At 41.7% G+C, this 23918-nt stretch overlaps 1 protein-coding gene across 5 annotated transcripts in view; it reads left to right on the plus strand.

The window, feature by feature from the left end:
- Dennd1a (DENN domain containing 1A) overlaps positions 1 to 23918 on the plus strand; it is a 555957-nt gene that overhangs the window by 277364 nt on the left and 254675 nt on the right. For all 5 annotated transcript variants that reach the window (XM_057754486.1, XM_057754484.1, XM_057754482.1 and 2 more), the window contains one exon: positions 18730 to 18799. In XM_057754486.1, coding sequence (XP_057610469.1) covers positions 18730 to 18799 — 70 coding nt within the window. The remainder of the gene's footprint in view (positions 1 to 18729; positions 18800 to 23918) is intronic.

Consider the following 23918-nt stretch of genomic DNA (forward strand, 5'->3'; position numbering starts at 1 on the left):
ATTCAAATATGTCTCTTTGGTCTGTAATGAGCTGATTCAAGTTCACAGTTGTAAGACTTGCCATTTTATTTCCTAATTTTATATTCTGGACCCAGACAAAAGTACCTAAAAAAAAAACTAACAGAAAAAAAGTAAAGGAAAATTGTTCATATAAATCAGATAGCCTTTTTTTTGTGGAGACTACTATTGGATTTAGGATTCTGGTGATCTTTATTCAGCTGTTCATCTATAAAGTAGATGTGTGTCTTCACACACACACGCTGGAAATGTAGCTGAATGGTAGAATGCCTAATATTTGCAAAGTCCAGGGTTTAGTCCCTAGTACTGCTCACACACCCTAGTAAAAGATAAATATAAACCAAATAAAATTTTCATATGTGACCATTTTAAATTTTAGGATTTTTATATTTATTTATTTATTTTTATTTTATGTGTTTAGATTTTTTTTTCTGTCTGCATGCATATTTGTGTACCACATGTTTGCAGTGTCCCCACAGGTCAGAAAAAGAGGCATCCATTCCCCAGATCTGGAGTTAGAGATGGTTGTAAGCTACCATGTAGGTGCCGGAAACTGAACCTGGGTCTCTGGAAGAGTAGCCAGTGCTCTTAAATGCTGAGCCATCTCTCCAGCACCTTAATTTTACAATTACAACTTCTGTTGTTGGGTTTGGTAGCCTCCCTTGCACATGGAATCACATTGGTGAGTGAGATCTAGGTTGCCTAAGCTACTTCCTTCATAACCTATGTCTCAGTTGTGACACTTGCTAACTGCAGGTCTGATTTCTTACTAGACACTGAGCTCCTTGAGACTAGAAATAATGTCTGATTCACCTATTTGCTTCAGAATTCTCAAAGGGCCCCACCATCAATGCATGTGTGGTGACCAAATGAGCCATTGAAGTCTTAAGACCAGCAGATGTAAGAGATGTTATCAAACTATGCAGAAGACAGAGATGAACAGATATCATTTTAAATCCTGGTTAGTATTAGACTGTGCAGATTAAATACAGATGTAACTTTGAGCTTCAGGACAGTTCTAGTCATTGAAGAATTTCCAGTTCCTTATCCCAGGCAAGAGAACCGCCCCCCCCCCTTTTGCACCTTGCTTGGTAGGATACAGAATGGGAAAAGAACAGAGAAAGAGTAGTGTTAAGAGCTTCCACTCACTTGTGAGAGCTAACTACATGTTGGCTTGTTTGGATGACTCTTGGGTTCTGTGGGTGTGTCCAGGGGAGTTTCCTTATATTCTCTGTGCTCACATTCTTTCTATGGAATAAAAGTCAAACAGTTTAGAACAGCTGACTACTCTTACACTTCTTGTCACCTGCCTGAATCAGGTCACAAAAAATTGAGTTCTCACTTTTCTGATCAAGAAGCAAAATCTGGACAGACCACCCATACTGAGCCAGGCCTCTGGGTTAAGAGAAAGCACAATACAGAGTTCTTATGTGCAGTGTAAACATGTTAATTTTAACATAGATGGTGAGGTTCTGAATGACCTACTATTCTAATGCATCAGTAGACTGGAAGCATTCTTATAATATCCTCTCATGTGGAATGGCATGCTACCTTTAAAACTTGTCCTTCCTTGGTAACAGTAGATTCTATATTATATTAACAGTTTATATTTTATAGCAAAATATAAACAAAGCAAAAAGAGTAAATAAAAATTGTGGTTTAAAATATATTGGAAACCAGATTAGCCAGGTAATGGTGGCACACACCTTTAATCCTAGCACTCAGGAGGCAGAGGCAGGCGAATCTCTGAGTTCATGGCCAGCCTGTTCTACAGAGTGAGTTTCAGGACAGCTAGGACTGACTGTTTCATAGAGAAACCCTGTCTCAAAAAAAAAAAAGCCAGATTAAAAGTTATGTGCTATATTTTCCCCTCTTTTCTGGCATTCTGGAAGAGGTAAAATTAAAAGACCAGGCAGCATATAAGAAGGTGTAGGAACTGAGAGTGGTGTGAAGGCAGGGCACAGCAGAGCCTGCTGGGAGTAGGCTGTCTCCTCTGTCCTAGTTGTCTTCTGACAGCTACACCTGTGAGTGCTTTTGTCAAATGATTGAATTTTCCTTTACATTAAAAATAAGTGGGTTTTTAAAAGGTAGCGATGATAGGAAAAACAGGTGGAGAACAGATGATCTGACTGTAGTGTGGGTAGGACACAAGAGAACATTCTGGGGTCTTGGAAGTATATATTTTGATTGAGGGTGGTTCTTATGTAGCCATATGTAGCTGACTCATTTAAGGATATGTAGGGACGCAGAGTGAGTGTGCTTCATCTTATGCCTGTCAATGGTGGATCTCCTTTGCTTCAGTCCCTCACTGTCCCTTACTAGTGTGATGATGACCTGAAGCAGGTCATTCCTAAGGTATAGCAGTAGACTCTTATCTGTTATATATGACTGAGAACAGCCAGCTCAGGCTCAGGGGAGGGAGAGACCATGCCTGATGGAACTGAGATAGCCAGACACCCCTCCTCCCTTCTCTTGAATGGCCCCTCCTATAAAGCTGGTCTTTCAGTTACCTGAAACTGTTCTACTTGAGAGCCATAAAAGTTAAGCTGTACACCCCAATTCAGCAGAAAGTAGCCTGAAAAACTATGATCACATTCCCCCCAAAAATGGACTATGGATATTTTCCTTTGTTTAGAATGTTGGTTACAAGTTGTTATGGATAATGGTCAGGAAAAAAGCTAAACAAAGGATATTAGATTCAGAGTTCTTGTTTTAAAGGGGGGGGGAGCTGTGGGACAATGGTCTTTTATCCTGTCACTTGTATTATTTTTAATAGAATGCTGATTGGTCAGTAGCCAGGCAGGAAGGAGAGGCAGGGCAACTAGAATGCTGGGAAGAGGGAAATGCAGTCTGCAGTTGCAACCCAAACCCAGACGAAGCAAGATGTGACTGCCTTGCCGAATAAGGTGCTGAGCCACATGGCTAACATAGACAAGAGTAATGGGCTGATATAAATTATAAGAGTTAATAAGAAGTCTGAGCTACTAGGCCAATCAGTTTATAACTTAAAAAATAAAGTTAAGCTGTAACACGTGAAAGGCAAAATTGCTAACATCCATATGTGTCTTTAATGCTAGCTCTTAGGGTCTTGTCTTTCACATCACCACAGCACGCTAAATCATCTAGGGTTAGGTCTTAGCTAATTAGTTAGCTAAGTGCTGTCTATGGTTTTTGTTCAGTTAGGAAAGCACAAGAAATATTTGTAACGTCAGCTTATAGAGAGTCAGTTATTCCTTAATTCTGATAATGTATGTGTGCTCCCACCTTAAATTTTTTCCCTTTGTATTTATTCTGTATTTGAAATAAAATCTTTATCTAAGTGAATAAATATTAATGTAGAAATCCCCATTGGCTCAGCCCACTGGTCTGTTAAATCGTAAAGAATATCTATATTCTTGTAGCGCTGAGCATTTTACAGGCATCTAAAAGCCGATGCAAATATGGCTGGACCCCATTCTCTCTCCTGAGAAATCATGTAGGCATCTCTGACCTAATAGTAAAAGCAGAAGCTTCCTATTTTCAGTGCTTGATACATTCCTTGAACTGTGATAGTTTGCTTAACTTATTCTAAACTTCCACCTTTTTAGGTAAACAAGGAGTGTTGTCCTTTTATAGAGGGAGGCAGCCTGGGAGAGAGGAGGTGACAGCTCTGGGGAAACTGCACCTGTTGTTCTAGGCTGTCTGACTCTACATCTGCAATCCCCCGTGTGCTTTGTAGCATCTGCTACTTCTGAGGGAGGCAGGCAACCATCTGACTAGCAGGTTCCAGCCAACCTCTTGGCTGATAGTACTTACTCAGTTTCAGGTCTCACCTCTTAGAATCAGATCCTTTTAAAACTATGCTCAGTAATGAAAAACAAAACAAAAAACCAGAGCCTCTCCTGCCGCATCCACTGAGGACTTCTACTGCTGTGCCCTAAGCCTTCCAGTCTGTCTGGTTCCAAATGTGTACATCTTCTGCGCTGTGTTTTATCTAATATCTCTTCTGCTCTCAGGAAAAGAGCTGAACTTAGTTTAGAGTCCAGTCTGGAAGGCTCCTTAGAAGTAAAATGTTCTAACTTCTATACCAAGATTCTTTCCTCATTCTCTGAAACCATCACACACACACACACACACACACACACACACACACACCTCCCCCAAAGTAAGCCATTTGTAGCTTTTTGAGTCTTCGTTATATTTTGTTCCCTCTAGGTGGAAGTGACTTCTAACTTAGCCAGCTTTTCTGCCTGGTATGGCTGCCCCCTTCCCAGTCTAGTTGAAATGTCCTTCCTTGCTGTCAACACAGCTCCTGGTAGCAGCTGAGTCACAGTATATATTGCATTGCTGTTTACAATTCCCATGTCTTTCTCCCAGGAGACTTAAAACTCCTGGAGGACAAGCAGCTCTGTATTGCTTTTTCCCCCAGCTGTCTAGCTCTGGATTGACATTCATGGGTTCTTGTAAAACACTGGTACAAATGGTCCAGCCTTGAAGATTTGGCTCCCAAATATAACAGGGAAAAGTAGCTTCTCACCTCTTTTGTTTTTCCTTCCTTCCTTCCTTCCTTCCTTCCTTCCTTCCTTCCTTCCTTCCTTCCTTCCTTCCTTCTTTCCTTTCTTCCTTTCTTTTCCTCCTCCTCCTCCTTCTCTTCCTCTTCCTCCTTCTCTCCTTCTCATCCTCTTTCTTCTCTTCCTCTTCTTTCTCATCCTTTTCCTTCTCCTCCTCTTCCTTCTTCTTTTCCTTTCCCTTTTTCTCCTCCTTCTTTTCCTCAAGAAGAGTGTCAAGGTTTGTTGAAGACAGCTCTATCGACCCTAAGGGAAATTACTGAGAAACTTAGCTAACCATTTCTGTCCTAGAACCAAAATTGGTAGGTTCTCTTCTCAAGGGTTACTGCGCTTGCATAGAGAATTCTGCTTCTCTCTGCCCAGTGCAGGACTGCTACAGAATTAGGTAGAGGCAGAGGATTTCTCCTGAGTAGCACAGTCTGGTGCTTGAGACAGATTGCTGTGGCTGAGAGAAGCAAGAAAAGGAGGATTGCTTAACTTACATAAACTCTTCCTTTTCCTTTCCTCAAAACTTTCAGTGTTATTTACAAAATTATTTAGGAGAACTGTCTTAGTGAGAGAGCCAGGCAGTCACTAGAAGTAACTTGAGAAAAGACCAACTTCCTGTCTGTCTTTGTTGCCGACTCTCCTGGCACGGGTCTGCCTTTCACTCACAGGAGGCTTTGAACATCAGCGATCTGGAGCAGTCTCTGGTCTTATCACTCATTTTAATGTTCCTTACACGGGGTCATTCTTGGATGTGGTGCTCTGGGCAGTCTCACCCCAGAGTGCTTCCCTTCCTTTATTTAACCTCTGACCTGTAAAAACAAGAGTTAATCAGGAGTTCAAGGTAGCTAAGAGGAAGGGGAAGTGTTTGGTTACAAATTAAATATGAGCAAGTCATAAGTCATAAATCCCCAGTAGTGCTACCAGTTGTGTGTCTCAAGTTGCATATGGCCCAGAGTGTTTGAATTATAAATTCAATTCCAGAGCCAACTGATTTCTTTGGGATAAGTGCTAGGTTCATTTTCTCTTGGCCCAAACTGTTTGCCTTCTAAAACATTAGTTTTACTGGACCAGCTACATTCATACCCCATGTTCTTGCCTCACACCTGACTGTCCTTCCTTTCTTTCCTTGCCTTTCGATACTGATTGGTGTGCTGTTCTGTTAATTGAGACAGAACCATTTCCCTGAAAGAAACATATGGAAAATGTCACCAATGAAAGGCACTGAAACATGGAACATAAATGGCTTTAAGAGACAGCCAGATACTTTCATAGAGAGATTTGCGATGGAATGAAAGAGCATTCAAGCAGAGATGTGGGTGTCAATAAGCTAAATGGGTGCTGTTCATGGAAACCGGGTGCCTCGTTTAATTTAGTGCTTCCTTGATGGTCACCACAAGCATGCACATAAAGCCTCATGCTTTAAATTTAAAAAAGATTAAGAACCTATGATATTTCTAGTAAGTTCTAAGGTCCCAACATGAGGCAGTGGAAACTTGAAATTCAGTCCTCCCACTCCCACCTCTCCACCCCCACCCCACCTCCACCGCCCCATTTGATTGAAGCATCTTAAATTGAGCTGTTTTTATTTCTGTTTCCAAATAACATGGACTCTAATTCCTAAAGCAAGGAAGAGTGGACACATGACTGGTGTCCCTGGAACTGGCAAAGTAAGAAAACATACTGGATTGTTGGGAGGCAGCCAAAGTTGGATTGCTCAGGGTACTTTATAGCTTAGGGGTTTTGGAGGCAAGCTTTGATTGTATCAGGGTGTTACAGTGAGAGCCACAAGGTAAGAATTCTGTCTCATCTCATGTTCAGTCTTTTTTGTGCAGCTGTTACTTTCTTACTTTTATTTAGCAAATAGGACTGAAAACACAGACTAGAGTAGTTTTGTGCCATCATAGGGAAGTCGCTCCACTTCTGAGACTCAGTTTTATCATCTATAAAATGGGACAGTCCTCATATGGCTGCTACAATAAGTACTATATCAATGCACCTAGCACTTTATAAGTGCCCCCCCCTTACTCATTAGCTTTCACTTCTTCTAAAATGATGTCAAGTAGTATCTCAATGGGATAATTAGTTTTGCTCTTGATTACTGGAAACGGGACAGAACTTCTTATGGAACTGTTACCTTTGTCTTTTTTTTTTCCTGTTGTTTTGTTTTAATAGTAGAGACAGCATATGTCTCTCTTAGGCTGTGAAACCTTTGGCAAGGTGGGCCTGGCTTAGAACCTCACTGGGCCATTATATTATATTATAGTTGTAATTCCAGCCATAAAGTCAGATGATGTGAATTGGGAAACTTGCAGGTGTGTGAGTACAGGAGTGGGCCACCCCATAAACTCCTGGGAACATGATGAAAGGCCTGTGTGCTCACCCTCTCTGGATTCTGTGGAAAATACCGAGAATTGCAGCTCACTGTCAGCACAGGTGCTGTTATTCCAAAGGTCTCCCAATAGCAGCATTTCACCAGTTATAGCTTCATAGTACCCCATGAGTTTCTCCAGAGCAATCTTCCTCCATCACAGTCATTTACCACTGAAGACAGCAAACACTCCCTCTAAAAGCAGCAATTATTGAGCACCTATCAAGAGAGAAAGGAGCCTTATTTCCAAAATCAAATCCAAGTATATGTTCCAGCAGGTCTGTATAAGCACGGGTATTTCACAGGAGGGGTGTGTGCATGCATGCGTGCATTCGTGTGTGTGTGTGTGTTCTCATTCATAATACAAATTAATATTTGCACTCATTCAGCGCATACAATATAGTTTCCTGCATACATATAATAGCTATCACAATGGAATATTAATTATGGGCATAAGTCAGAGATTCTTGAGCTTAACTGGATACTATAATAAATTTACAATTCAGGATTAGCAGCTGTGAGCAAAGCAGAAGGGTCAAGTTGAGTAGGACTGGCTTTGATCTCCCAAAGGGGGCGTGTTTTTTTTTTTTCTTACTTTGACTTTTAGTCTCAATAGCAGGGTGAAGGAAGTTAGTCCTGCTCCAGGCACAGCTGGAGGTGTGTTTCCACGCTGTACTTAGCTTTGTAGTAGCTTCCAAGCAACCATTTGAGGGTAGGCATCACATCCCCATTTTATAGATGGGGCAGGAGGAACATGGTTGGGCCATAGCTGGTGAGTTTCCTGCTATGCAACTGTGGTATCACTTTTCTAGGAAGGCTTTTGAGACCTTTGTTCTGCCCTCTGTCACTATACTGACTCAGTGCTGCTGCATCCTCTGCAGGTGTGAGTTGTTCAAGTTGTGCGTTGAGATGCCAAGACAGCTGAACACCAGGGATACACTGGAAAGTATTTCCTGTAACATGTCATGCCGGCCTGAGAAATTCACTTCCATTTTAAATTCCACAAAGCTTTGTACTGAAGCTAAAGTACAATTAGCTCAGGAAGGAGCTGTATATTACACTCCTGGAGAGGTGTATGCATAGCTCAGTCCTAAGACTTAAGTTAGAGAACTTAGCCCAGCACCAGTGGCTGGTTTCTGTTGTGCTTAAAGATGAGTGTACGTTAGCACTGGGTATAATGGGGAAGGAGATGTGTCTGTAGTAATGAGGGGAACGGGCTGCATCCTGCCACCTGGCTGGCTTATACCCGAAATAACCACCTGGCCCATTAATAATAATTAAATAACTGCCTAGTCCATTAGCTCTAGCCTCTTATTGGCTAACTCTCACATCTTGATTCAACCCATTTCTAATAATCTGTATGTCACCACGAGGTCTTGGCTTACCAGGAAAGATTCAGCATGTCTGACTCTGGCAACTCCATGGCGGCTCTCTCTGACCCTGCTTTCTTCCTCCCAGAATTCTGTTCTGTCTTCTCCACCTACCTGAGTTCACCCTATCAACTAGGCCAAGGTAGTTTTATTTATTCAACCAATGAAATCAGCACAAATATAGAAGGACCTCTTACACCATGTGTAAGACTGTTCAACTGGAGCCTAAGTTTTTTCCTTCCCCATCCACCAACACTCAGGAAGACACGGAAAGGCTGAGAGGTGTAGATGTGGATGAGAGCACTTCTGTCAGAGCTCTCTCTTTAGTACATTTGGAGAAAAGAACAGAAGAAATATGGATTAATGATGGAACAGGCCTAGAACAGAAACATTACCTCCTACATGATGTTTTTAAGGGCTCATCTGCACTTGGAAAATTAGGTTGACAATGAGGAGTAACTGATGGATTGACTTCTCTTGGAAGCTGGGGAAGGGGCAAGACTTTTGTAGCCATTCCTTTGATCCCCGTAAGCATTTGCACCAATGTTTAATTATCTGTCAGATTGAAACAGGACATTGGCATGTTTGTTTTTTAATCTTGAGTTATTTTCCTAACCAAAATGTTGCCTGCTATGTTAGGGTCTCCACCTCCTAACAAGAGCAAGCTGACTGTTATCCTACAGTGCCAGTGGTGCTGGCCTTTGTAGTGTCTATAGCAATGACTGTTCTCTGTCACAAGAAACTCTGACTTATAGAATGTCTGACGTGGCCAAGCACACACAAAAATTGTTGAACAGTTACTGTTCAACAAGTTGACATTAACAAAGATATGAGAAAGGCAAGCATGTAGAATCAATTCTGGGTAGTCTTCAGAGAGGGGAAGCCCATGACGTCTTTATGTTCATGTGTTGGCTCTAGCAGACGTCACAAGTGCAGAGTAAAGGTGGGAAAGTTTAGAATTTTATCTAGGAAGGATGAATGTAAGAGTTTGAAAATAAATTTACTTAAAAAATAATCTAGTTTTTAATTTTAACAATAACTTAGAATAATTCATGAGTAAGATGGGTTTCTGGGGGAAGGGGTTATGCTTTTGCTGCCTTGATAATGCTTCGTCTTTGATTTGCACAGCATAACCAGGGAAGAAGTCATTTTTCCCTCCTTAAAGTATTTGAGAACTTTAGTTTCCCAAAGGCTTCTCTTGTCCTTTGATATTGAAGTCGTTTCCTTTTGATGTAGCTGTTGTGTCACCATGCTTGTTTTTGTCATGTTTCCCTTGGTTGGTTGTTGTCTGGGCTGGCCCTGCCAGGTCTTCATTTGTCAGCACTGAGCAGGTGTCCAGCATCTCTAAAGTGGCTCTTGAGATCCTGCGTCCTGAGTGCACATTATGACTTATTCCATGGACAGCTGATGTTATCCCACTGTCAGTTACTCTGACAGACACTAGCAGAGGATTAGGGGTAGCTGCTAGGTCCCACAAGAAGGACAGAATGAGAACTTCTGTTTGAGGCAGCCATATCTTGGTAATATTTTCCTCTTACTATGGTTCTTCTTTCTGACTCGCTCTACTTGACATAGGATATGAGACCAATAGTATGCATGAGGAACCCCTTACTAAAATATCAGGGTTCAAAATAAAGCTTCCCACAGCCAAGATTAGCAAGAACATTCAGTAGAGAGGTTCAGGAGTGTGTGTGTTAGCTCTGGACTGGGCACCTCCCATTGAATGTCGGGTGTTTAAGTTAGGTACTGGTTCTTTATTATTATTGTTGTTGTTGTTGTTATTGTTATTACAAATTTTCACCTCCTCCCATTTCCCTCCCCCTGCCCCCATTCCCCTTCCCCTCCTTCTCCAGTCCAAAGAGCAGTCAGGGTTCCCTGCCCCATGGGAAGTCCAATGTCCTCCCACCTCCATCCAGGTCTAGGAGGTTGAGGATCCAAACAGACTAGGTTCCCACAAACCCAGTACATGGAATAGAATCAAAACCCAGTGCCTTTGTCCTTGGCTTCTCAGTCAGCCCTCCTTGTCAGCCACGTTCAGAGAGTCCGGTTTGTTTACATGCTCCATCAGTCCCAGTCCAGCTGGCCTTGGTGAGTTCCTATTAGATCGGCCCCACCATCACAGTGGATGGGCGCACCCCTCGCAGCCCTGACGTCCTTGTTCATGTTCTCTCTCCTTCTGCTCCTCATTTGGACCTTGGGAGCTCAGTCCAGTGCTCCAGTGTGGATCTCTGTGTCTATCTCCATCCTTCGCCAGACGAAGTTTCTATGGTAATATGCAAGATATTCATCAGTATGGCAATAGGATAGGGCCAGTTCAGGCACCCTCTCCTCAGCTGTTCAAGGAACAAGCTGGGGACATCTCCTTGGACACCTGGGAACCCCTCTAGAGTCCATGACATTTTGAATTTTGCATGCAAATGGATGGAAATAGAGAACACTATCCTGAGTGAGGTAACCCAGACCCAAAAAGATGATTATGGTATGTACTCACTCATTAGTGGATTCTAGCCATAAATAAAGGACATTGAGCCTATAATTCATGATCCTAGAGAAGCTACATAGGAAGGTGTACCCCCCAAAAAAATTAAAAAAAAAAAACATGTAGTTATCCTCCTGGATATTGGAAGTATACAAGATTTCCAGGCGAAAATTGAGAGCTTGGGGGTGGGGGTGGGACGAGGGTAAGGGGGAGATGGAAGTGAGTAGGGGAGGATGGGGAGAGCTTAGGGGAATGGGACAGTTGGGATGGAGGAGGAGTGGATATGGGGGCAGGGAAGTATATATCTTAATTAAGGGAGTCATTTGAGGGTTGACAAGAGACTGGACTCTAGGTACTGGTTCTTAAACTGTAACTGAATGTTGAGGTCACACATTCATGCACACATGCACAAATACAGTTGCTAACAGTAAAGGCTTTTGAACACCTGAAAGCAAAAATCAATTCAAGATCAAATATGAAATGACTCTCAGTGTCTCTGGCCAGGCTTTCCTGTATCGCACTGCACATGCATCAAGCCACCCAGCAATTCTGCAAGCAGCTCCTTACTGTAGATTCAGAAGTATTTTATCATGAACTGCAGGCTTTTTACTGTCTACACAAACTCTTCTGCTCTTACAGAAACATAGTAGCTTAATTATGGAAATCAAATACTTTAAATAATTTCCTGCCATCAATAAATATCAAATTAGCATATCATCAGATTATATAGCATTAGAATATTTGATTTTAAAAATTATTTAAGCTGCTGCCATTTTGTACTAAATATTTGTGTGAAGCAGTATTCTCCACACTGGCGATCATAAAGTAAAAAATATTGATCCCTACAGAGTGAGACCCTGTCTCAAACAAACCAATAAAAAAAGATAAACTCTCTGAAAGACATTAATGATACTCTGTGGCATCAAATATTTAGTCAGAATTTATTTTTTCATGTGAAAGTAAGCAAGCACAGCAATCTGATTAGTATGCAAATTTGCCATTATATTTAGTAAATGGTAAAATTACATGTTTACTAAATAATAAAGGTGAATTTCTTTATGACTTATTCTTGCTAAATGCTTGGTTTGCACACCTATTTTATACACCATGTAAAAGTTTCTCAGGCAAAAATTAACTGCCAGTGAAAACACATAAACTTTGAGCAATGTAGTTGATCACTTCTTTTAAAAATACTTATTTTTATTATTTTAATATTATGTGTAGGTGTATGCCTGTGTATAGGTGTATCTACATGTGTATGCAGGTACTCACAGAGTCCAGGAAGGGTGTCAGATTCTTTGGAGCTAGAGTTACAGGTGATTGTGAACCACCCAACCTGGCTGCTGAGAACTGAACTCAGGTTCTCCGGAAGGAGAAGCCAGTGTTCCTAACCATTGGGCTGTCTTTCCAGCCCTGGTTGCTTTTTTAATCAATGAAGTCCACAAATCTTTGAGAGACTGTTCTCAGGTTGCCATAGCAGGAAGTATTAAAGCTGAATTCACATGAAGTTTTGGGATTGTTTATTTATTAAGCATTCGTTTTATCATGCTATTTTTGAGATAGATCTCATATAAATGAGACTGGTTGTGAACTTGCTATGTAGCTGAGGCTGATCTTGAACTCTTGATCCTTCTGCCTTTACTGGGATTATATGCGCCACCACACAACACCCATGTGAGTTTTTTTGTTTTGTTTTATTTTTTTAATATGAGAGCTTTAAACACAAATTCTATTTCATCTTAACCAGGATACATTTTGCCATTGATGAATCCTGGCAAATCTGTGGACAGGAAACAAGAGAAGAATTCCTCTCCCTGGTATTGCAGTCAAGAGCACCTTAGAAGTTTACCAGGGACAGTGAGAAGCCTCTGCTCCACCTTGCTGCCCTTAGTCTTGACTCACCTCCCCAGATGTCCAGCGTCTGCCAGGCTGCTGTCACTTCGTTTTATCTCCTATATAATATGCCCAAATATTGACTTAGTAAATGTTACAATAAATTCCTTTTATTGTTTTCTTCTAAACTAGAGCCAGTGTATTTTATTGATCTTTTTCAAGTTTTAAATCTTACTGGATTATATTAGCTAAGATTTTCCTCTCAGGAAAGGAAGTGAGACACTGACTGGTTCTGATAGAACTGAGTTTAGAGAGAGAAGTAGTCACTTTCTCCTGGTTTTAAATACTCATCCATTGGATGTTTCTTCCCTCTCCTTGTCTCTTTGGTCCCTTTTTATCTCAGGTTCTCAGTAACATGAAGTCCATTAATTAGTTCAGTCCTTCAGAGTCCAACCCTCCATGTTCTCTGGCCTTCACCATTGCCTTTGCTCTAGCCCTTGTCTGTGAGAGGTATTTTTGTTTGTACTGATCATTGTGCCCATTGCTTCCCACTTTTCCAGCTCACGTGGTCCCAGTTCACTCAGAATGTAGCCTCTGAGAGACAGAGAGCGGCTTGCCCAGCTGCCAGCACTGTTCTCTCAGTGCTATGTGCCTGCTCTCTGACCATGCTCATTACAGTGTACACTCCAGTTGTTTTTGATGGAGGAAGACACTGCTTTGTGTGTATTGTTTCAAATACTAACAAACTTATAGAAAAAAATGGAACCTCAACACAAAGGGATGCTTTTTCCTCCCCTGTTAGAAACATATTACTAAAATGATAACTCATAAAGATAAGACTTTAGTGTGCATTAAAAACATTGTTTTCTTTTACATAACTACATGCCAGTCATAAAAATGAAAAAGTTAATGAAATCTTTGAGCAGTTCCTTTATGATTTTAAGAAATCAGATTCAGAATTAACATTGGATTATTAGTATGTCTGTGTTTCAGTCTGGCCCAGTTCCTCAAGATTTCCTCCATATTTATAAACAAGACAGTGAGACTCTTGTATTGGAGAATGGCCCTCTGTGCCATTTATCTGCTGCTTTCTTGAGATGAGGCTCTGCTTCCACATCAAGGGTGTGATAAAGTTGTGTTGTTTTCTGTGGCATTCTGTCTGGTGGCACACTATTTTGTTCTGTTCTGTTATTTGATGAAGGTTGTAACCTCAGGGTTTTCCTTTCTGTTTCCCCTGTGATATATAATTTGATTGTGAGGACTTACTTTTAGATTGTGCAAGTAGCTCCATCACTCAGCAAATATTCTGTTTGTCATTTTTATCTACCTGGTCTCCATATAATCCCTTCATTGTTATGTGCTTTGATGGTCAAATTGTCACAGATTCAGTCAGTAGGATCTCCTATTGATAATGTTCTGATCATGTGTTGAACACTGCCTTGCTTCTTATGGCACAAACTATTTCTTAACTCCGGCCTTTTTTCTTCAGAAAACCTTCATTCTTAGTAGAGAATGCTATTTGGAAGTCCATAACTAGGCACTGAGGGTCCCCATTATAAATGAAGCATCTCTTGTCACAGGCCTTCTCTGTCACTCAGTCTAGAAACTGTGTGTGTGAGTATGTGTGTGTGATCTGAATGTGTACATTTGTGTTTTATTTCTATCTCTTAGCTATGTCTATATGCCATTATTTCACAATTATATCCAGCTGGGATTCATTCTTGTTTCTTCCCTAACCATATTTCTAATGTGTCTATTATCAAGATCCTTGGTTTCTATTGCATGCCTAGTTATTTGACCACTTTGTTTGGATGTCACCAGGCTCCTGTTACACTCCTACATTCCCTCACTATGTTTGGACTGATATTTTAGATGGAACTGTCACCTCCTCCTACCATAGACATCCTTCTCATCTGCTTGCATAGTTCCTGGCTATCCTGCATTGGCTCCCTCCTCCCATCTTTCCCCCATCTGGCTGCCCTACCTTGATGCCCTGCTCTCATTTCCACAGCTAGCTGCCTCCCAGATGATTTCTTTGTTATGCTTGGCTTTCTATACCATTGTTGTCATCACCTTTTCTCCTTCTTTTTTTTTGGATTTTTGAGACAGTATTTCTTTGTAGCTTTTTGGTTCCTGTCCTGGAACTAGCTCTTGTAGACCAGGCTGGCCTCGAACTCACAGAGATCCGCCTGCCTCTGCCTCCCAAGTGCTGGGATTAAAGGCGTGCGCCACCACCGCCCGGCTACCTTTTCTCCTTCTTGAGCTCTGTAACTCTCTCTCTCTCTCTCTCTCTCTCTCTCTCTCTCTCTCTCTCTCTCTCTCTCTCTCTCTCTCTCGTCTGTTAGCTGGATACAGATATGAAATCCTATCCCATGCACAACCCCCAGCAAGATGGCTATCTTAAACCATCCATTTAGTTAAGGGAGATCAGAAGACCATGAGTCTGACCTCACTTAGACTCAGTTCCTGAGAACACTTCTGGAGGGAGTAGAAGGTTTTTATCCAGCCTGTGCCTGACATTCAGGCTAGCTGGTTTCTGTCCATACAGGCCATCACTGCTGCATGATGGGTCATTTAAGGATGACTGTGAAGTGGGCTGTTGTTAAAGCAGTATCTGGAACCCATGGCTGTACCACCTCCATGGGCCTACAATACTCAGGAGGCCAATTCGAGAGGTTTCTGTGGCACTATTTTAACTCTCCTAACTTTGAGATCTTCTGTGGATTCCCACAAAACAGCACTTCCCATTAACATGAGGACCAAGCTACCAGCACTGTGAGAAGCGTGTGAATCCAGGCTGGTGGCTGTAACGCAGGTCTCCTCTGCTCTTTCCGTTTCTTCTGATGGGATCGTAATCATGATCCATTAGGATTCTGTATCACTCCAAAGACCTGAAGTAAAAGTGCTTGGGAAGGATAACTGACTTCTCCTGCCTAGATGCCCTCTCTTGTGTTCATCTCTTTTCTGGACCAGAACTTCCTTGTCATTTATCATTTTAGTCCTAGTGCTTAGACAGAGTTTACCACAGATTGTTTTCCTGCAGGGAGATGGAAGTACACCCAGCCTAAGAGTTTGGGGCCCTGAAAATGGCCAGGGAGTACTTTATCTGATAGAGTACTTGTTTCCTGTGTCAACTGGGAGGCACTGTTTACTCACTGCTGACAGACACACACAGGATGGAATGGGGGCTCCATGTCTTCACTGCAGCCTCCTGGTAGTGCGGCCTGCCGAGTGCAAGCACTAATGAAACAGGATGGGAAGTGCCAGCCGACAGAGCTCAGCTGTGAACCAAGGCCTTCTAGCTGGGGAAGCGGGGATGCTCTGAAGAAGACAGCTGCAGAATAGTCTCAAAACCATACCACTGCCGTCACTGGACATTCATCTGTCTACACACATGTGAAGACATATGGGGAACAGTTCTATCTAGTCAGACCAGAAGGGAAGAGTCCATGGCCAATGGTTCTGCCCACCATAACCAAAGGAATTGGTTTGGAGAGGCAGAAGCTGGTAGAGTGAAGTGGGCTGGCTCTGTGGGCCAGGCAGTCTTCACCAAATGAAGCTACTGAGACTGCAAAGTGCATGCCAGGCTGTCTGTGAGTTGACTAGTTGTCTCAAACTACTGTGGTATGCTCTGTATCTAGTCCAGAGCCTGAGAGAAGCAGGCTGCTCTGCTGTACTGCTCCTGTATCCATTCACAAAAGGAACTGAGCTTTCTTTCCTGTGCATCTCCTCTACTTGTCCCTTTCCTTTCCTGACTAACAATTGCTGGGTTTACCTAGTGGAATTTTCTTTCAGGTTGGGTTTGTTTACTAAGAATCCTCTAATTTGTATGGTTTTCTTGGGAGGGGGGGTTTCTTGTTATATTCTAATGGCTTTTAACTCATGAAGGTTTATTTAGCAGAAGAGGAACGGAGCATGTTATCTTGTGCCTAATCCCTCTTGAATGTTTACATTGCTCTGCCAGGGCTAGTACTGTGAAGAGTGGCAGCAGCCATTTGCTCTGGAAGCATCCATATGTGGCTGCCAGAGCTGATGGAAACATATTAACATAAGTGATAATACTGTCATAGAAGTGAAAAGTTAAATTGCTTATCAGTATATTGTGATAAGCTACTTAAATTTTACAGTTAGCATGTTCTGGCTTCAGACAGACGTCACAGATAGGAGCTCATGCACTTTATCTATCCTCTCTATTACCTCTCACTTCATTTATTATTCTCAGTGTTCAGCAGTAATCTATACAGGGTGCTGATCCCCTCTCCCAAGCAGGCTGTCACATCTGGGCCCTGCCTTGGGTCCAGGCTATCAGTAACAAACACCATTTGTGTGGCAGAATAGATGTGAGCAGACCTGAACAGCAAGCTTCTCAAATGCCTCTTCTCAGTAGTTTTGGGAACTTTCCTAAGAGGGAACAAAGCATGTAAAGTGGGGGCAGGGATCATTCTCCCTAACTTTTCCTTGGCTCTAAGGGCCCTTGCAATCTACTAGTCTTCATCTAGCTCTCTCTCTCTCTCTCTCTCTCTCTCTCTCTCTCTCTCTCTCTCTCTCTCTGTGTGTGTGTGTGTGTGTGTGTGCACGTGCATGCGCATACCTGCACACGAGTGTGTTTATAAGAATGTAGGGCCAAGTTCCATTGGTGCTGAGGACACAGCAAAGGAAGATGTGCTGCATTCTCTGTGTAATCTATTGAGAAAACAACCATGCCAATGAGTGCTATGCTGAAGGAGGAGGCATTGTAGCAGTGGTATATGCATGAGCACCATGGAAAAGAAGGAATTGGGACAAGAAGAGTCAGAGAGTTGGTCAAGATCCTGGGAAGGGAGAGCCACAGAAGCCCTCCTGGACTGCTGGATCTTGTAGCAACAGGATGTCACTTTAGTAATTGTACTGTGTAGACTTGGATTAGGTTTTGGGGAGAAAAGAAAATGTTTTATTCATTCATAATAATGAATACTACTTACTTATTAGTAACAGGTATCAGAGTGGAGAAAAACAAAAAGAAGGTTCTGTGAATCATATCCCTCCATTGGGGAGGCTCAAGTTTCTCAGAATCTTTTGTCCCTCCCCACTTTGGTCATTTGGTGTGGGGAATAAGAGGCGGGACGTGAGTGACAAAACTAACATAACTACAGAAGACTCTAGTGGGTTATTTGTATCTTGGGTTCCCAGGGAGGACAAGAGGCTCTGACGTCCTGGCCTAAGCTCTCTGTTCCCCTTCATGACTTTGTTCTTTACCTGGTTACCTAGGTGGCCTCCAAGCCTCCTTGGGCTTTGGTGCTGATGTCAGATGTGCTGGGTCTGGGCCCCACATGTGTCCTCTCAGACAAATGTCTGTGTTCTTGCTGCTGGTGGCTCACACTTGCTACCCCCAATCCCCAAGCCAACCTTCTTTACTTTGTCTTTTTGGTCATCAGAAGTGAGTACCAGGAAGGGGGAAGAAACCTCAGGCTGCATATCATTGGCTGCCTGTGCAGCTTTGCCCTCTCTGACCAGGCCCATCCAGACTTCCATTTTTGGTAGGCCATTCTCATAGCCATACAGATGGCCAATTTCAAGAGTGAGTTCTGCTGGCAGACCATCCTGTGAAATAAGAGGAGCAATGACCTGCTGGATAGCAGAGAGAGAAGAGAGTTATCCATTCATGCTACAGCCAGTATAGCAGAGGTGAAGTAGAGGTAGCGGGTCTAGTGTACTAACATGATTGGTTTGTGTTGTGTAGGGCATGTGGGACACAGAGGCCAAAAATGGGCATGCTGGGTTTTGCTCTGTGTCCAATCATGAGAAGTAGAATAGATGCTTTTCTAGAGAGTGTGGAATGGTGGGAGAGGCCTAGTCACTCAAACATGGTGCCTCATTGCAGACTGTAGTTTGAATTTCCTCTCTGTGAACCTGGTCTAGTTTTGAGGCACAGGAATACTTCATAATGAGCATATAATGTTCTGCCTCACACAGGCATGTTTTTATAACCCAGAAATAATTAACATTTAAGCAGTTTTGGTTTATATCAGTCATGGCTAGAATCTTCAGGATGTAGAGAAAACCTGAAATGTTTTGGTTTGAGTTAAGCCTTCAGTCAGGCTTTTGACCTGCATGCTAACATTTTTTGTGTTTCTTTGTCTTTCTCAGCTACCTCCCCTGGTTCGAAGTGTTTTATAAGCTCCTTAACATCTTGGCAGATTACACAACAAAACAACAGGTATTTGTCTTTTTTTTTTTTAAAGAAATAGCTGTTTTTAACAAACTTTTTATGATTATGAAAGTAATATGTGCCTTATATTTCACTAAAACATTTGTAAGAAAAACTAATGCATGCCCAATGTAGAAAAGTTGGGAAATTCAGAAAACAATGGAAGGGAAAAGAAAATCACCTCTCACCTAGCATGCATTACCTCATCCCCAAAATAAATATTGCTAAAATTTTTAGTTATTTCTTCATTTTTTTTGTTCTGAGTTAAATAAATAATACCTAGACTGCTCATGTTCCCAATATTAATGTCAAATTTTCCCAACAACCCTGAAAGTTCACAAAGTATTCAGTCATAATTTATCAAAGGCATGAAACTGAATTGCTCATGCCATGTTGCGAATCACTTAACTAGCAAGTGACTTAACAGCTGCCACAATCCCCATTTTGATGAAGTTTTGTGGTATTTTTATAGTAATTCTTCTAAGAGTCTGAAAATTCCTTTAGCAGTTCTTTATACCTTAATTACATTTGGGAGAAATGATGTGCTAACCTAAACTCCCACCCATGATGACAAAGATGGTCTGGGTCACTATTTAAAATTTTGTAGCCTGCCTATTTGGGAAGTATTGTCACAGAATCATTTCTTCCACTCTGTTGAAAATATTAAGTACTTTTTTATGGCTAACAGCATAGCCTGTACCTTAGCTCACCTAAACACTTTCTTACAGTAGTAAAAAGGATTGGGGAGATAACTTGGTAGAAGAGTGCTTGCTGTACAAGCCTGAGAACTTTAGTTTAAAACCCTAGCAAAAATGTGAGGACCAGAGGCAGCTGTGTGTGTCCCTGTTGACCTCAACAGTGTGGGAGGTAGAGACAAGAGGATTCCTGGGCATGGTGGCCCAACCTAGGTGCAACTTCAGTGGCAGACCCTATGTGAAGGAAAAAAGATGTTAGAGCAGGAAACCCAATGTCTCCTCTGACCCTTGTAAGAGTCTCACACACACACACACATACACACACACACACACACACACACACACACACATGCACATATAACCACCTTACATACAGAGGGGCCATACAGAGAGAGAGGGAGGGACAGCAGTCACTCAAATCTTTGAATATAAAATATTTTCTTCAGTTTTCATTATTTTTCTAAGAAGAGAATCCTAGATAGGCAGTTACAAGCTTCTTGTGGGCATAAGTATTTATAAAACATTTGCCAAACTACTTTCCAAAAGAATTGCACTATTTTCTTAAAGTGCATTGTTTGCAACACAATCAAGTCCCACACTCTCATTGATAACATTTGTTGAACTTTTCACTTATTTAATAAATCAGAAATCTCGCCAGGCAGTGGTGGCACACACCTTTAATCCCAGCACTTAGGAGGCAGAGGCAGGTGGAGCTCTGTAAGTTTCAGGCCAGCCTGATCTACAAGAGCTAGGTCCAGGACAGTGAAACCCTGTCCTGAAAAAACAAAAAAAAAAAAGTTACAAATCACAAATCTCACTATTATTAGTGAGATGAATATTTGCCTGTGTACCTTTCTTTTCTTTCTTTCTTTCTTTCTTTCTTTCTTTCTTTCTTTCTTTCTTTCTTTCTTTCTTTTTTTTTGTAAAGGCAACATTTTAAGTTAAAGTGATACAGCATGATTGTTAAATGCTATAAGCAGTTTTCCTTTTGATTTATCTATAGTATCCTGGTTCTGAAAATGTTCTATTAAGAAAGTATAGTTCTGTATTATTAGGCTTAAAGGGCCCCGAATCTGTGTGTGTTTATTTGCTTTAATTTTTTTCTCAATATGATTCATATAATGTAGGCTCTCAGAAGGCCTGCAGTGGGGCACCTTAGTGAATAAGTGTTTTCTTTCTTGTTTTACCCCAAACCCTTTTTTAATCTATGACAAACAGAATTCTGATTTGCAGGGTTCCCTGAAACATGTTTTGGGAAATGACTGTTTGGGGGTAGGGGGAGTATACAATATGTAAATCTTTTCGTTGAGTGTATTGTTCTCGGTGACAAATGTTTTCCAGAGGTCACAACAGATGGCAGGAATGGTTCATAGAAATGGTTTCACTCAGTGTGAAGGGAAGCATGAAGTCAGGAATTCTATCATAGAAGAACTGGTATCTTTGATGAATGAGGTAGCAGGCTGCTTTGGGATCTGTTCATTGATTTCTGATGCACATTTAGCTCTGGTCAGGCATTCAGGTTTTCACCCAATTTGAAAGGTATCATTAATAAATAAAAGTATGTTAACACATTGCCTCTGAACTGGAGACTGATTCATGGTTTTTTTTTAACTCCACCTTTATGCTTTTTAGTTTTTAAAACAACAATGCAACCTAGTACTCTTTTTAAAATGTATCTAAAAATGTGTATACCCATATTCCTAGCATTTGAGAGGCAGCCAGGAGCATCTAAATTCAAAACCATCCTTAACTACAAATGGAAACTCAGGTGGCTAGCAGTTCACTTGCCGGAAAGTGAGCTTGAAGCCTGTCTGTGCTACATGAGACCTTGTCTTAAAGAAATTAAAAAGAAAGGAAGAAAGAAGGAAGAAAGGTAGGAAAGAAAGATGGACGAGCGAAGGAAAACTTGGGAAAGGAGGGGTGCTATAAACTGAGGATAACCCTGTGGGATCAGTATTTTTGTCCTCTGAGCCTGGTGAGTTATGGGAAACTGAGATAAGTCACATGACTTAGTTGACTGGAGTCTATTTTTCCTGACTCAGGATTCCTACAAAGTTTGTTGTTGCCAAAGGAATTATAATAACACAGAGTAAGGACTCTATCTACAACTGGCTTGTTCAAAAGTTGTTGACTATGAGATCAGAACAGGATGAAAGGAAGGGAGATTTCAGTTGACAGTATACGTGGTCAACAAGCATGAAGACATTAACTTGGATCTTCAGCACCCACATAGCAGACATAGCACACGACAGCAGGCATAGCAGCTGTCGGCATATAATCCAAGCACTCAGGAGGAGGGGTAGGCAGATCCCTGCAGCCTATTAGACATAAATCCTAGCTGTATAAATAAGCTCTGGATTCACTGAGAGTCATTGACTTAAAAAGTAAAGTGGAAGGCAATCTAGGAAGACACCTGACATTGGCCAGAGGCTTCCATGTGCACATGCAAACACAAGAACACATACATACATCATATAAACATGGAAACAAGACCCAAACAAAACCAGTATGGTTGTTCCCTAAAAACATCCTTCTCCCATCCAGAAGTTGTGGTATTGTTGAGTGAGGTAAGCTTCTGTTTGGGAAGGAATTTACGTGACCAATGAGTCACCAAGTGTTGTAGCCTAAGGTGGGAGATGGGGATTTCTGTGTGAGTCCTGGCCCCAGTGTTGTCAGACCCTGAACAGGAACCTGCATGAAAGGACTGACAAGAAACCTGAGCTGGGCAACAGCCTGCTTGGGTGTTGGAGTCAAAGAAGATGAGGGTATGTATGTGGGAGAGCAGGGATGGGGGATAGACATGATGTGAGATGTGGGAACTCAGTGGAGATCTGCAGAGATCCAAACAGGAAGGAAACCAGCAGTGGTGACTTGGTGCTTGGAGCCAGAGTATGAAATAGGAAGATCTAGCCCCAAGAGAAGGGCAAGACTTTTTTTTTTTTTTTAACCTTTATGCAGTGTAGTCACGGTATACAAAGAGAAGGAACATGACTCTGTATGGCCTGAAATTGGAGACATCATTGTGAAGCTAAAGCTTTAAGTGTGTGAAGAGAAAAGTAAGTTGAGATGTGAAGTATGTAGTGACCTGTGTATGTGGTACATGATGGCTCTGGCCACTGAAGACCTGGCATCAGCATTCCCAAGGAACAGCAAGCATAAACACATGGGGTTCCAAGATACATACCAGGGATATGTCCTCAAGACACAAGGGCCAAGAGATTCCCAGTTATCTTAGTCTGGGGCATCAAGACAATATACAGCAAATGAAAGCTGTGCAGTTGTAGTAAGATAAATAAGAGCTAAATTCAAAAGTTGAGTGATGGAATGCTCCCATAAGATGCCCTGCTACAAAATGCTTTTTAAATGCTGTGGAAGGGGTTGCCCAGTAGAGATCTGAGATAAAATAGTCAAGAGGCACATCCTCAATAAAGGACAAGCTGAGATTTATCAGGAAACATCTGACAGCTGAGACGCATCCTACAGATTTAGGAAAGACGGGGGTTTTTCCAACAAAAGGAGTCTCAAGAGTGAGCCCTGCTGAAGGCCGCTCATGCTTCTAAACTAATTTGATTGCCATGAGGACATGCACAGCACAACTGGACAGGATTTGATGGCAGTGCTGAGGCATATTTCCTGGTTGTGGTGATTAAATGTGGTTTTTTGAAGTGTGTGTGTGTGTGTGTGTGTGTCTGTGTCTGTGTGTGTAGATGATGAAGTATATGAAGTATAATGCCAACAACTTATTCTCAAACAATTGAGGAAATGAAAGAGCCTTCATCCTTTTCTAAAATTGTTCTGTAGGTATGAAACTGCTTCAGAATAAAACCAACCCTATGCACACACGCTCAAGCTTGTATGTCCTCTGAGAAACTTGACTGTCATACTGAATCAAACTTGAAAACTAAATTCATCCCTTTCATATCAGGCCTCCTGCCAGAAGCAGAGAAGGCTGAGGACCTGGACACAGCAATCCTACCTCCCTCCTGAACTGTGCAGCCTACTGTCCGATACGAGACTAGTGCTTCACACTTCCTAAGTGGGTGACAAAGGATCCAGTAGTTAGGGCATGGCTAACTATGTAAACTTAACTTTCTTTTATTAGCACACAGAGTTCCACAAGAAAGAAGTGGCTTTTGAATCTTTTTGAGTGCTGTTGTTTTGAGCATCTTAAAGGCGAATCTGTTTTGAGTCGAATAATTTGTGCTGCTTTGTATGTTATTCAGCTGCTCACTTTCCCTAATTAAAATGCACGACTGTTGTCCTGTATCACATGCTGGTGAACTTGTTTCATTTCTAACTTTCTGTAATTGGAGGCTGCTACATATACCCAGTGAACATAAAATTAATTGAGGGTAATGATGATGAAGACAAGACTCACAGTGTCATTGTTATTTCTCCCAACCACCTCCGCCCTGTAAGTTCAGATTGTTTTC

The sequence above is a fragment of the Chionomys nivalis genome, chromosome 22 (genome assembly GCF_950005125.1).
Source record: "Chionomys nivalis chromosome 22, mChiNiv1.1, whole genome shotgun sequence".
NCBI lineage: Eukaryota > Metazoa > Chordata > Mammalia > Rodentia > Cricetidae > Chionomys > Chionomys nivalis.